At 42.9% G+C, this 14030-nt stretch overlaps 1 protein-coding gene across 1 annotated transcript in view; it reads left to right on the forward strand.

Annotated features, from left to right (window-relative positions):
- Window positions 1-682: 682 nt before the first annotated feature.
- The window catches only part of COL12A1 (collagen type XII alpha 1 chain), a 97286-nt gene continuing 83938 nt past the window's right edge, over window positions 683-14030 (forward strand). The window contains 4 exon segments of the mRNA XM_032185721.1: window positions 683-874; window positions 3370-3477; window positions 11693-11809; window positions 12531-12674. Of these exon segments, the coding sequence (XP_032041612.1) occupies window positions 3405-3477; window positions 11693-11809; window positions 12531-12674 (334 nt within the window). The 5' untranslated portion in view covers window positions 683-874; window positions 3370-3404.

The following is a 14030-nucleotide window of genomic DNA, read 5'->3' on the forward strand; positions in this document are numbered from 1 at the left end:
GGCGTATGGGGTGTATAGGGCGGGGGGCGTATGGGGCATATAGGGTGGGAGGCGTATGGGGCAGGGGGGCAGCACCCCGCGTCCCTCGACCGCGTTCTCGCCCCCTTTTCCCTTCGTCCCCAAGGGGTGAGCGCGGAGATCCCCGTGGTTTATCGGTTTTCCTTCTTCCAAGGGGTGCGGGAGCGAGCCCCCAGCAGGGGTCTACGTGTCCTGTATGTCCTGTATCCCCCCTCTTGATGTCCCCCTCCCTTCGTGTCCCCACCCGCGGTGCGACCCCCGGGAGCCCAGGGGGGCTGCCTGCCTTCGAGGGGTGCGCTTTGAGCTCGAGGCTCCCATCATTTAGGGGCAAGGGGCAAGGGCTCGCCCCCCAGGCGAAACACGTCGGGGGGGAAGGGTTGGGAGGTGTTAACATATATCTGTCGCTGGTTACACAGCGGGTCGGGAGGGTCACTGTGGGACCCCCTCCCCGTTCCTATCCCCCCCCGGGACTCAGTTTTTCCACCGCTCGGCCGGAGCGGGGCAGGGAGGGGGCGGCGGGCCGGGCCCCTGCCCCCGGGCGCGCTGCCGCGGCGCCCGGCCGCCTCATGCCGCAGGAATGCGCGGAGGTATGCGCCAGTTTCCAGCAGCGGATCCCCTTCCCTCGCTGGAGCAGAGCGGCGCATATATCATCCGGTGGCAGCAGTCCACCTTCCCTGCAGTTTCGTAACCGCTTACGAGGGTAAATTGAGCGTTGGGAACAGCCCTCTATTAAGGAGCAGATTGAGAAGAGGCTCTTCCCACTTGGAGGAGGCAAGTCTTCCCCGACGGACCCCGCACGCCGGCCGGGAGCTACGCCGAGCGAGCCGCCGCTGCTACGCGCCGCTCCCTCCACCAGGTGCCCCCGGAGCTTCATCCTTTCCTCCTCCTCCTTTCCTCCGGCTCCGACGGCTGCGGGCACCGCGGGACGAGCCTCCCCGGCACCCCGCAGCCGGCCCCGAAGGTCTGTGCCTGCCCGGCAGCGGGGACCCCCCATCCTTCCCCGGCCGCCCCCCTCCGCCGCCGCTCCATGTGCACCGCGCGGGCGATGCTCCATAGGCTGAGGGTGGCGGTGATGGAGGAAGGCTGGAAGGGGGCACAGCGGGGGCCGGGGGCTGCTGGCAGCCTGGAGGGACGCGGGGGACCCCGTCCCCTCGGCCCCGTCCCGAAATGCCGGGGGAGGCGGTGTCTTTGGCTTTGGCTGGAGCCCGGCGCTCTGCCCCGGTGCCCGCAGCTCCCTCTCCTTCTTGCGCCCCTTCCCAGGGCTGGTGGCTTTGGTAGCCCGTGGGGTTTTCCCGTCTGTTTGCTTGCCTGTGTCCTCTAGGGTCTTGCTGCCGGCTCGGAAGCGGTAAATGTTGCTCGCTGCACGGTCTGTAAAATTCTTTACCTTTGGTAGTCTGAACTGGTGTGAGGTTGGACTGCTACTGGTGTTGCTTTTTATTTATTTTATTTGAAAGTGGTTTCTTAAGATGAAGCCTTTAGTCATGCTCCTACGGTTGCTTTTGTCCCTGTTGAGCCAGCTCAAGGACCTCTCCTCCAGCACTTCCAGGCTTTCTTTCACACATCTCTGAGAGAAGGGAACGAGGTGTTTCTAGTGAATGCTTTGGCTGAGAAGTTTTGCTGCATGAAAGAAAAATGTAGATTGGGAACGGTAGGCTTGCAGCGGTGGTGAACTCCAAGATGCCTTTGCAAGATGAATAATTTTGGTTGTTCTTCTGGAGGATCAAAAGATGGCACTCCAAGCCCACACAAGATTTCCAGGACAAAAGTCCTTTTAAGCATTGTTTAAGTGATCCTTAAACTCACTGCAGAATGCATAAACTGTACTCAGGGACAGCCGTTTCCCACGCAGGGTGGTGAGAAGATTTTGGAGCTTTCAGAGCAAGCTCATGCTAACCTTGGTCCTTGTGTTAGTGTCAGAAACTCGTTACGGTCAATTTTACTCTTTGGTTCCCCCACTGTATCACTGGACTGAAATGATTGCTTAGATTGCTTAGTTTTTAGTTGGGCTCTTGGTAATTTTATGTGTAGTATAATTAGTTGGCTAAGGCAAGTGTACCCAGCTGCCCGGCAGGCGACCGGCAGAAGACTGCTAAGCACAGTGTCAATAACCGGGAAAGGCATTCCTGGATTTTGGTAGCCTGCTAAATGCGCCTTGCTGGTTAGCTCTCTAGATGGCAGAAGAATATTTTCCCCTTCAGCTGTTTCTGCTATGATTTATGGCTAATGATTTATGTATTTTTCTTTTGTTTTGCTCTTGGCACCTTCATGATAAAATCTGTTGCCTAATTGCTTGTGGGGTTCTCTTTCCTCCAGACTAATTATGATGTATGTTATGTGATGCATTTATGGCTTTATTCAAACAAATTACCCCTCCCCTACTTCCCGAGCTAAAAAACAAACAAACTTTGGAAACACTGATATGCATATGTAATAAGGGCCACACATACTGGTCCTTACATAGGAGAAAAATCGTTTGGAAGTTTTGCTGGAGTAATCGGGAGCAGTTTGACACGACTTTGAGCATAGAGAGTAAAAAAGATATAGCTGCTTGTGACTACGAGCCATTAAAGTTGCCTAATCCCACCTATTTTGCTAGACAACCTGCAGTGCTTGTGAGACTCTTTCGCCCGCCTGCTCTTTATAGTGTATTTTAAATCTATTTTCTCTCAGAATGTGTAAATGAATTATCAGATGTTGAAACATCATGGCTAGACAGACGTGTCAGGTTTCAGTTGTGTTACACACACTTCTGTATAATCTATTTCATACCTTCGAGAAATGAAGAATAGCACATTTGTAGGCAGAATGCCTCAAAAAAACTTTTATTACAGTTTCCAAGATGCCTTGAGACCACTAAAACCCAGCTAACTAAGTGCTTCAGCAGTTATGAAAAAGAAGCCGAATGAAATCCCCAGCTGAAAGAGACATTTGGTTGATTCAAGGCAGAAATGACCTCTGAATTAGCTATCATCACACTCGGCGATGAAGTCATGGAGCTCCCTTCTGGCTCCTGCTGTGCAGAGGCATGGATCTTCACCGCGCTTCCCCAATCATATTAACCCTAACGAGGTCAAAGCTGTGTACTTACCATGATTAGAAAAGTATCAGTAACAAAAGGCACATTATTGTGAGACTAGACTCTCCAGTTAGTCATGCAGATCTGTCACAGTTCTGGACGACTTTCAAGTCTAGAGGTTTTAACCTGGTCCCGTGGGTGGGGGCTGGGGATAAGGGAACAAAGTGAAATCCATGGTTCATCTTTTTTATATTTCATGAATACACCCACACGAGCCTCTAATCCATGCGACTGATGTCCTTCTTTCTTCCCTTTTTTCCCCCCCACTGCTGCAGATTCATTCATGTTGTTGTGAGCCGAAAGGTCAGAAATGAAGACAGTGCTGTGCTCGGCGGTGGCTGTGCTGTGTGCAGCTGCCCTCCTCTCCTCCATCGAGGCTGAAGGTAACCGAACCCCCTGCCCCTTCGCGCGGGGTGCCCCCCTGTGAGATAACCTCCCACCAGGCCCGAGCTGCCAACTCTCTCCCTCCCTGTTTTTGAGTGTCACTCCTTCACCTTCTCTCTTTCTCTCCTTCAGAGAAACGCCTCTCCTTCCTTGCCCAGCTCCTTCTGTGCTCTGTTTCTCCCGGCTGGTCAGCCGAAATGTAGCTCCCTCTCTCTGTCTCTCTGGTGTGCTGTCCACACCGCCCTGTGGGCTGGCGGCCACCCCGGGGGAAATTCAGCACCCCGAGGAGCCCTGGGCACCGCTGGGGCCCACGCTGCTGCCCCATGCCTGCTGGAGCTCTGCTGGGCTGTGCAGTTGTGGTTAGTCGTGATGAGAGAGGAAATGAGAAACTCACCACCCAAAACCACCCGCAGCTCTGAAATAAAATACTCCAACAGAGTCTGGCTCTCTGCGCCTGTGTGTTATGTTCGGGCTGGCCTCCTCACCTCCTGGCCACCCCTGCTCAGCGGGGCGACCCCCGGCCGAGCCATTGGGGTGGCCCGACCCTTCCTTGGGGACACTTTGGTCTCTGCGGTGGCCCTGGTCTGGGGGTTGTCCCTGGGGAGATGTTCGCCAAAGGGTGTCTGGGCCCGGGCCAGGCACTGCTGTGGCCACTGGGCCCTATAGCTCTGGCATACGTGTGGCACCGTCATCCCCAAAGTGGCCTTTTTCTTCTTCTCCTCCTCCTCCTCTTCCTCCTCATGGGCCCCTGGTCTTGCTGGAGGTTAAGGTCCCTGTCAGCCTGTCAGCCCAAGGCAGCATCCTGCTGTGGGTTGAAGACCTGGGGAGACACACTGCGCCAGTCTTGCCTTCTTGACATGGCATCTCTGCCACCCTGGTGGATTAGCATCGAGTGTGAGGTAACCTCTGCGTGGGCTGAACGGCTCAGGTTGCAGTAACAGCAGTCCTGTTAGCAGGCTCTGCCAGGAGAAGTAAAAAGATCTGAGGCTGCGTTGAACAGCCTGTGTTGAAATGACTTGTCTGACCTTTGGGACCTCCATCATAGGGTGCGCCCTGGGTTTGAACTGGGAAAAGCAGAAGCCAGTGCCTGGTAATTCAGTTTTTCCCTTGCTCCTCTTTTTGTACCGGGCTGAAAGAAATTTTCTGATTGTGGCCTGCCTCAATTGTCTGTGTCTGGACCTGGCTGTCTTGGCTGATGGCTGCTAAAAGCATGGCGTGTCAGGGATGCCTCTGGGATGTTTCCCCCCTCGGCTCAACTGCTAGCATGGGGTCACGCAGGCATAAAGGAGACCAGCTTTCTGGAAAGTATAGCATTTCTGCTACTAGTACAACATCTGGTCACCCTAGGAGAGGATCAGCCTGCTGCCTCCCTCTCACGCTACGTTGTTGTTGGCTGAAGAACTAAAAAGGTCATTTAAAGTCATTTCAGAGTTGCATTTCAAATGCAGGACCACTGTGCTGGAGAAAACAGATGAAGTGCATGGTTTTGATGGAAGAAGGGAGTGTATGTTTTTGTGCATTCTTGCCTGTTTTAGGAGGGAGCTTGTTTGGAGCTTGAGTGATGTTGCGGTTGTCCTACATTGTTGATTGTGGAGTGGACTATTTCAAAAAATATGGGTGAAGGTGTTTCATTTAGATGTGTTGTGGATTAAAACACTTGTAGTTTGAGTACTGCTGATGAAAGCTAGAAAAATGTATTGGAGAAGCACATAGTTATTTTGTAAGATTGAAACTAGATACATCAGTCAAGCTGGCCATGTGCGTTTAGCTTTCATTGTGAAGCACGCACCATTGTTCAGTAGAAGAATGAACAGAGGCTGATCTTGTAAGTTATGGAGCACTCCTGGGTAGGACTGACATTGCTCTGCTTCAGAAATCTGTGTTAAGTAAAATGCATAACTTACAGAGATTGGTTTTCTAAGTGAAAATTCTCATAGCTCCAAGGTTCCAAGGTAGAGAACAGGAAAGTGTCTTGAGCAGGAAGAGCAGTGAGAAATAGTGGTGCTGAAAATAGAAATTCAAAACTAGGAATACCTTAAGACTTGCTCTAGTGAGAACTGCTGTTGTAAAGCCTTTTGTAGTGTTTTTTTTTTTTTTTTTTTAATTATTATTATTTTTATTATTTTTATTTTTTGACAATGCTGTCCATCTTTCTGCACTGTTTTAACTTTGTGCTTTAATTTTGTGTCATTTTGTACATTGAATATAGTTCCGATCTCATTCCAGCTTAACTCCTGTCTGATGAACTGACTTTCTCCTATGGATGTTTGTCCCTTTTGTCTATTCCTCCCAGTTCCACATCACCCTGTGACAAAGTCTTCTCCCACCAGTCCTCTCTCAGGCTGCTAGTACAGTTGTATGACTGTGCATTTTTTTTTTACTCCTTTTTTTTTTTTTTTTTTCTTCTTTTATTCCTTTGATTCTCCCTATAGCAGTCTCAGGAGATGAATTTTCTTTTCCTGAGCTATATGCAGACGCTTGGTGGGATGACAAAGTGAGAGGGGGGATAAGGGAGAAGAGCATATGATGTGGTCAAAGTTGATCTGGGATGGGAAGGTGGCATGAAAGCAGAGGGAAGCAACAACAAAGTTCTTCTGTCTTCTTTCAGCTTTCATTTTTTTTCTGTCTCCCCTGGGAGCAGATCTGGTGTTTATCTGGTACTGCTGTTCACATTCCTAAATACTCCAGGATGCAACTGGTTCTTCATCAGCATCACAGCTGCTCTCCAAGTCCTTCGTGAGAGCAGTGCTCTGTTGCTGTTGGCACAGCAGTGAAGTGCAGTAATGGTGTTAGAGCTTTTCTATAGAGATACAGCAAAGCAGGGGTTTCTGTTTGGACATTTACTGTGGCAGTGGAGGGGGTAAAATCAACTTATAGTCTGAATACATTCACAGCATTTTACTGGGGAAGTTGCTTATTTATCCTGGACAAGAAAGCAAATCTCTTTTCAAGCTCTGTTTTTCTGTGCATTTCTTTTACAATGAAGTTGTACTTGTTTTAATTTGCAGTCCTTCTGATGTCTCTCTCTGGCCTTAAACTTCTCGTGTATGATGCTGTATTTTATGCTTTATTTAAGTTGTTTCTTGCCCTTTTGGTCCAGCACTGCAATACTGCAGTGTGTTTGGCGTATGTCCTTGTGTCGAGATTTTTTTCTGTCATAGTATTTTTTTTCTATCTGTGATCACATGCAGCCAGGGGGAAATCTGTGTCCTTCTGCTAGAAGAGAATGTTTTCATTATTTTAATTTTAGTTATGGTTAAGCCAAGTAGAGAAGTACGCGAATAACCTGTTTGTTATAATCTCAAGGTAGTGCTGTTATCATGTTGTGGCTCGTGTAGTGTGTGACATTTGCTAAAATCAAGGGATTTTCAAAGGCCCAAAAAAGTAACAAAGAAATCATTGGTTCTGTGTGACCTCATTGAGCATGTGGTGGCTCTGACTTTTAAATGTTTCAGGAATTGGTTCAGACCTAGAAAAGTCTGTTTGCTAGGGTATAGAGAAGGAGGGAATCACTGAGCCAAGCATGGGACGTAGTGTAGGATAAGGTTTGTGAAGTGAAGAATCTGTCTCCAGGACATTCAATACAGTAAGTGACAAATAATTGCAGCACATTATGTACAGAGGATCAGAAAGTTTTTCATGGAATGGTTTAGAGACAACCCAGGATAGTTGAAACTTCGAAGGTTATCCACCTAATTAGCTTTGGAACTGGTTGGTGGGACCATTAGTTTATTATCTTTTGATGTCTGTTTTCTATCTTTTGATAAATTAGCTGTTGATTTTTGAATTCCTAAAGACAGAACCATGTAGACTGAAGCATGAAAGTGCACTTTGTATATACATGATGGTGACTGTAACTACCTGTTTTTCCTAATTCTAATTAGAATTAGAAGCAAAGTGTATGTGTATGTCTATGTACATACACACATGCACGCAAATATATATGCACAAACATGCCTAGAATTTGGTCAATATTCATGCATGCAGAGTACGTATGTAAATATGCAACTATGCTTAGTGGCATACATCTTCATATATGTAAGTATACACATTTAGCTGTTTTTCTTTCAAAATACACTTATGTGAGCTACATATCTCGTATTTTGAAGAAACTTTGCATATACATATAAAATAAAAAGAAATGAAGCCGTACAGATGACAATGTTTCTGTGTTGTTGGCAATGAATATCTAGCAAGGCTGAGAAGCTGTTCTTTGCTACATTGCTAGGCCAGAGGTCATTCCTTCTCCCACTCAGACTGGCAAGATTGACTTCAGAGGAGCTTGTCTGGGTTGGTGATCTAGTTAACTGTGTCACTCCAATATAGGAAGAAAAAAGTAGATCAGGAGTTTTGGCCTCTTCCAGACTTGGTGGGGCTTATCTCAGTGTGAGCAAATGGCCTTATTGTTCAGCTACCATGGCCTGTGTACTATTTTAACATGGGCTAACATCTTATTTTACTAATTAGTGTTAGTCTTTTCCAGTGATGCAATTACAAATTTGTTTCACATAAGGACTGTGGAGTGCAGCTACTTCCAAATTATATTACTTTTAAGACTGGTTCGGGATTTAAATTGCTTGATCTGCTGATTATATTTTTCATCTAACTTGTTAAGATATTCATTGGGATCCTCTAGCAGTCACATTGTCTTATCTCTAAAAAGCTGTAGACTTTTACACATTTGGTTTGTATTACCTGTTAAGTAATACAAGCTAACATAGGACATACATAACATTTGAAAGATTCTTTGCTGTATATTTTTTGTTTATGAAAATATACTGTTATTACATATGCATATAATACAAAGTGAATGAAATATGTCTATGAAATATGAAATATTGTTATTGTTTTCTTTTGTGGTGCATAAAGCAGGATATACAATGGAGGAAACTATCATAGCTTTAAGAGTGGTGGAAATTAACACGGTGTAAACATTAAAAATTGACATTATACAGCAAGTTAAGTTTTCATGACAATGGAAACCTGTAGGGGAGCCATACATTTGTATGTATGAAGGGAACACTGAAGTATCATCACATTACAATCATGATCCTGTACCTTGACGAGTCAATGAGAGGTTTGTCCTGGATTTTGATACTCACGGGGCCAGACTGATCAGCACTGTCATGGCACTGGACGCGGATGTGCAGCTTCACTTAGGCAAATAGTCTTACATCAAAACTGCTTGCTTGAATAAAGCTTAGCCTCTGTTGAGTGGAGTTTTAAGGTTTGTCCCTGCAATGGGACAAACTCCCACCAGAACCAGGTCTGGTCTGATTACATATTGCAGCTGTCTTGTTTTTCCAGTGGTGAGTTCCGTTCTGGAAGAAGAATTTCTTGGAGAACTGGTGGAGTACCAGTTGCCCTCTTGATGGTGGTGATAAGGTTTTTATCATCTAAATATTTTGCTGTACTTCTGATCACCTTGCTTCTCTCAGTCACATGACCATGGTTTGGTCTTGGTCCTGCAGCCAGTTTCACATGGGTGAGATTTGCTCCACATGCAGGCTGGTGGATGTTTTGGAGGTTCTCTTGGAGTACCAAAAGCTCATGAGCCACTCAGAAGACATTTTGATGACACTGGATCCAAATTTGCATTTCTTCACTCAAGCAGAGTTCGTTTTCACATTTCCATGGGAGAAACACTCAGTGCTTTAGTTTGATGGCCCATCACAGGCCATCTGCTGAGAATGAATGGATTTAAACTGCAGCAACAAAGACTGAGCTTAGGTGTCGGTGATAAGGGGAGTGAGGCACTGGAGGATTTCTGAAGGAATCCAATAGTTTTGCCCATGTTGGAGGTCTTTAAGAATGATCTGAGCAACCATGTCAGGAGTGACATGGGATAGCTGATTTTGTCTTGACCATGGGATGGGCAAGGGGACTTTCTGAGGTCCTCTGCGACACCATTGTTCTAAAAGACTGTGAATACCTGGGTGAATGGATACGTTCATTATGTATCAATGTATTACTCTTTTTAACTGTCGAGATCCACATCTGAATTTTCATAAAGCAGATTAAAATCCTTTAAAATGTTCAAGACTTTTCCTCACAGTCAGTTTTTCAGTTTATCTGGAATCCGGTCATTTGGATATCAACAAGTTGGGCTGCTGCTGTCCTTCAGCAGTTAAAGCCTAAAGTCTCTGCTGCAACATGCCAATTTACTTGCAAGGTTGGTGGCGCTATTTTTTCCATGTACTGAATTTTTTTAAAAGCATGCTCAGGTCAGTTGTCTCTGCCTTTGCATTAAATTTGTCCTGAGCCATTGCTACTGAAACAATATTTTATAATGATATTCTTATTACCTAAATGTATTTTACTATTAACATGTGTTGCATGATTTTGATACTAAGTAACTACTCCGCTGTCTCTAGCATTGTGATACTCATAAACTGAATGATGAATAAAATGTGCATGCAGGTTAATAGTCTAATCTCACTGCCTGTGTATGGACAATAGGAAAAATAACAATTACTTCAATACTACTGTATCAGTATTTCAAAGCCATATTATCCTATGGTTGGAAATGACAGTAAATTAAAAGAAATAAAACCAAAACCTCCTACAAAACTTGTTTCCATTTTTGGAGTTCAATGTTACTTATTGCAATTGGACAGTGTCTTTTCATAAGTTTTATATGTTCTAGCATTTATTTCTTGATCTGCTCTTTAAATTATGCTCAAAACCAAAACAAAAGTCTTATTTGAGTTATGATGGAGATCTCCCATGAAAGCGTGAAAGGTCTGTCTATTAAGTATGCCTGCAAAATGGTCTGCAGAAGTAAAGGAAAGTATGGCTGAATCTAATCTTACTTTGTAGACCTATTTAAACAATAATATATAATACACCTACCATGCACTGACAGTGAGTCAGTAAAATATTGCATGAATAAGCATGACAAATTTACAAAGAGAATATCATTATAAAATATTTATGAAACGTCTTTGTGTAATGAACCTTGTACATGGAGGCTTTTGTCCATTGTGGGAAGCTAAAAAAATAATAATCAACATTTCATTTACATATGCATGATGCTGCAAAATAGCGTATGTAAACTATTTCTTCCTGTACTGTTCAGTTACTTCTGTCATCAGCTCCTATAAGTTTTATTTGCAGTCATTTGTTCAGATCACTGGTACCCTCTTTGCTGTTTTCTATAGATTCTGTAAAATAAATGTCCATAAGTATACTTTGATGTTGTCTTTTCATAATTAACCATTGTGATGTATGGAACCATACTGGCATTTTGTGTCAAAATGCCACTACTAGTATGGGTACACCTGCTGCAAAGGGAACATGAAAACATCAGTTTACACCTTTGAATTTGTACAGCAATCTGGTGTAAACAGGTAGAACCTTATTTTTTGTGAGCTTTCACATCAGCTCAAATATTTCAGCAAATTCCAACTATTACTAACCCCATATATTCACCCCTTAATTCCTCCATTCTTTGCAGCCATATGCAAAGTATGTCTCTTTAGTGGCTCCTAGGAACCAAGGGGTGGAGCTTTCCTTATTTTGAAATAAAATGATACATCAGTCTATCATTATTACTGATATACATTTTACATGTATATTCCTATCTAGACCCTAACAGAAATTGTTTTACTGAACATTAAATGCCCAATCTTTCCCCGTATTCTTAAAATATATATATTTTTTCTCTGCCAAGTTTCTAGAATCAGTGAAATTGATAAGAAATATGGCTGTGCAGAGACTACACTCAAAAGCTGATCAATTCTTTGATGTCTAATTAAGAAGAGTGCTGTGTCCTCAATGTTCTAAATGATCTCATGGTATTGTAAGCAGGTTGTGATTTGGCATGCTTGACATTGCACCCAGCATGTACAAAAATTTCCTTTAATTGTTATGTGAAATGTTTGCATATGTGGTGATTATCTGTGAACTCATTGTACATGTATCCAAATGTGTTTTCTATTGTGCTTGATTTTGCTGGCCATTCTTGAATGTCTTGGCAACTCAAGAAACATATGTTCTGTGCTGTCCTCTGTAATGCGTATACTCTTTGATGTTTTGTCATATTTTGTCGGCTTTTATTTTACTCTTTTTCCAACAACATATCTCTTTATATTTGTTGGAAACAAATTTATGCAAAGACAAGTTTAGTAAGCTTTGCTCAACATTATTTTATTTATTCATTTGCCAAAGCTTGTTCAAACTTTTAAACATCCACCTGGTATAAATCTTTTGCAGTTAATCCACCGTCAGACTTGAATTTTACAATTATAGATGAACATAATGTTCAAATGTCATGGAAAAGGCCACCAGATGAAATAGTGGGTTACAGGATAACTGTTGTTCCTACAAACGGTGAGTTCTATAAAATTTTGTTACTTAGTTTTGTAAAAGCTGGGTTCATTTTTACTTGTATCTAGTTAGGTATGAGAACCGCTATTGACATCTTTCTGAAGTTTATGACTGTCCCAAGTTAGATTTTTTTTTTTTTTACCTCAGCATTTACCTTTTGGGAACTGCAGATAGTAAGCTTTGTTTTCTTTTCCTTGGCAAGGAACAAGAAGGTAAAATCCTCACTCTGCTCTTCTGTGCTTTTACCTTAAAGTTAGGAAATTGCATTGTACTTCTTACAAGTACTTCTCCCAAGGGAGATATTGCATATGTCAGGTAGTGATGAAGTGATGTCATCTAACTTCCATAACATGGACATAATAATGGTTGTGTAAGACATCCATTATTTTATATAGCTTTGAGAAATAATCAGTGTAAATCTGATACTAGACCAGAACTGGATCATGATTTGTTAAATTATAGTACATTTGGTATGTGCATTTTAAGTTTCAAATTTCCTGAAATTTATTAAATACTGCTGTAATTTTTTCAGTATTGAAACAGGTTACATAGAAGTTTCATGTTTCAAAATATTTCAGGAAAAAAAATCATATCATTCTAAAATTGTCACTTGATATTTAGCTATATTATTCTTTGTTGCATTTTTTGGTTGTTTTATGATCAACTTGTCATTGATATTACTGGATTTAAGTACTGCATTAACCGTTTTATATATTTATTGCAGATGGACCAACTAAAGAATTTACTCTTTCACCTAGCACTACCCAAACTGTCTTATCAGATCTTATACCTGATATAGAGTATGTTGTATCAATAGCTTCATATGATGAGAGGGAGGAGAGTCTACCTGTTTTTGGCCAACTGACAAGTAAGTACATGTAACAGAGAGAATAGAATAGAATAGAATAGAATAGAATAGAATAGAATAGAATAGAATAGAATAGAATAGAATAGAATAGTTCATTTGGAAGGGACCTGCATAGATCATGTAGTCCAAATCACCTGACCACTTCAAGACTAACCAAAAGTTAAAGCATATTACTGAGGTCATTATCCAAATGTCTCTTGAACGTTGACAGGCATGGGGCATTAATCATCTCTCTAGGAAACCTGCTTGACCACCTTCATGGTGATGAATCTATTCATAACGTCCAGTCCAAACCACCCCAGCACAGCTTTGTGCCATTCCCATGTGTCCTGTCATTGGTTACCAAGAAGTGGAGACTGGCACCTCCCTCTCCACTCCCCTCCTCAGGAGATTGCAGAGAGCAATGAGGTTGCCTCTCAGCCTTATTTTCTCCAGGCTAGTCAATCCAAGTGTCCTCAGCCTCTCCTCATAGGTCCTTCTAGCCCTTTTTCCAGCTTTGTGGCCATCCTCTGGATGCTTTCAAATATCTTAACAGCCCTTTTACATTGTGAAGCCCTGATCTGCACAGGTATTCAAGGTAAAGTTGCAGCAATGTTAAATACAGCAGGAGAATTACTTCTTTTGACTGGCTGGCTACACTGAATTCAATGCATCCCAAAATGTGGTTTGCTCTCTTGGCTGCCAGGGCTTTTTTAGGCTTTTTTGGCTTTGTTCCAGTTCTTCAACCGATTTTTTTTTTTTTTTTTTTTTTTTAATTGAGCGTAATTTATTGCAAGAGCAGAGATAAGAGGAGAGTAGCATGTAGCATGGGTATACAACTCATACAGAGGTCTTTGCAGAAGACTACTGCAAAGCTATGTTTAGCTGACATAGACCTACTTCCTATCAACTGCATCTGCATTCAAAGGGAAGACTGTCATTGACCTCAGTTAAGAAATGAATTGGACTGGATTTCTGTGAAGATTTTTTCAATCATTTATATTTAATAACTGTGAATTAAACACAGCAGACTGTATTTTATGACACATTTTTTCACATGTCTCAGACTATACAAACAACCACAGGAAAATTACTTATGATGAGTTTCCCAATGTGTTAGAGAGGGGTATTTCATCTATTACCTAGAGATGTACTTGTACAGAGGACTCCTAGTTATTCTAGTTTCTGTATTTTGTGTTGCCCTGAAAGCTATGTCATCAATTTTACAATTACAGGGGATGTATTCATAACTTGTATTCATGTATTCATGTTCTGAGGCTTGTCAGATTTGTGTCCCTAATTCTTTACACACTTTTCTTTGATGTTAAAAAATTATCCTAATTTCCTCCATTAATTCTGCCTATGTTGTGCTTTGTG

This window comes from Aythya fuligula, chromosome 3 (genome assembly GCF_009819795.1).
Source record: "Aythya fuligula isolate bAytFul2 chromosome 3, bAytFul2.pri, whole genome shotgun sequence".
NCBI classification, from domain to species: domain Eukaryota; kingdom Metazoa; phylum Chordata; class Aves; order Anseriformes; family Anatidae; genus Aythya; species Aythya fuligula.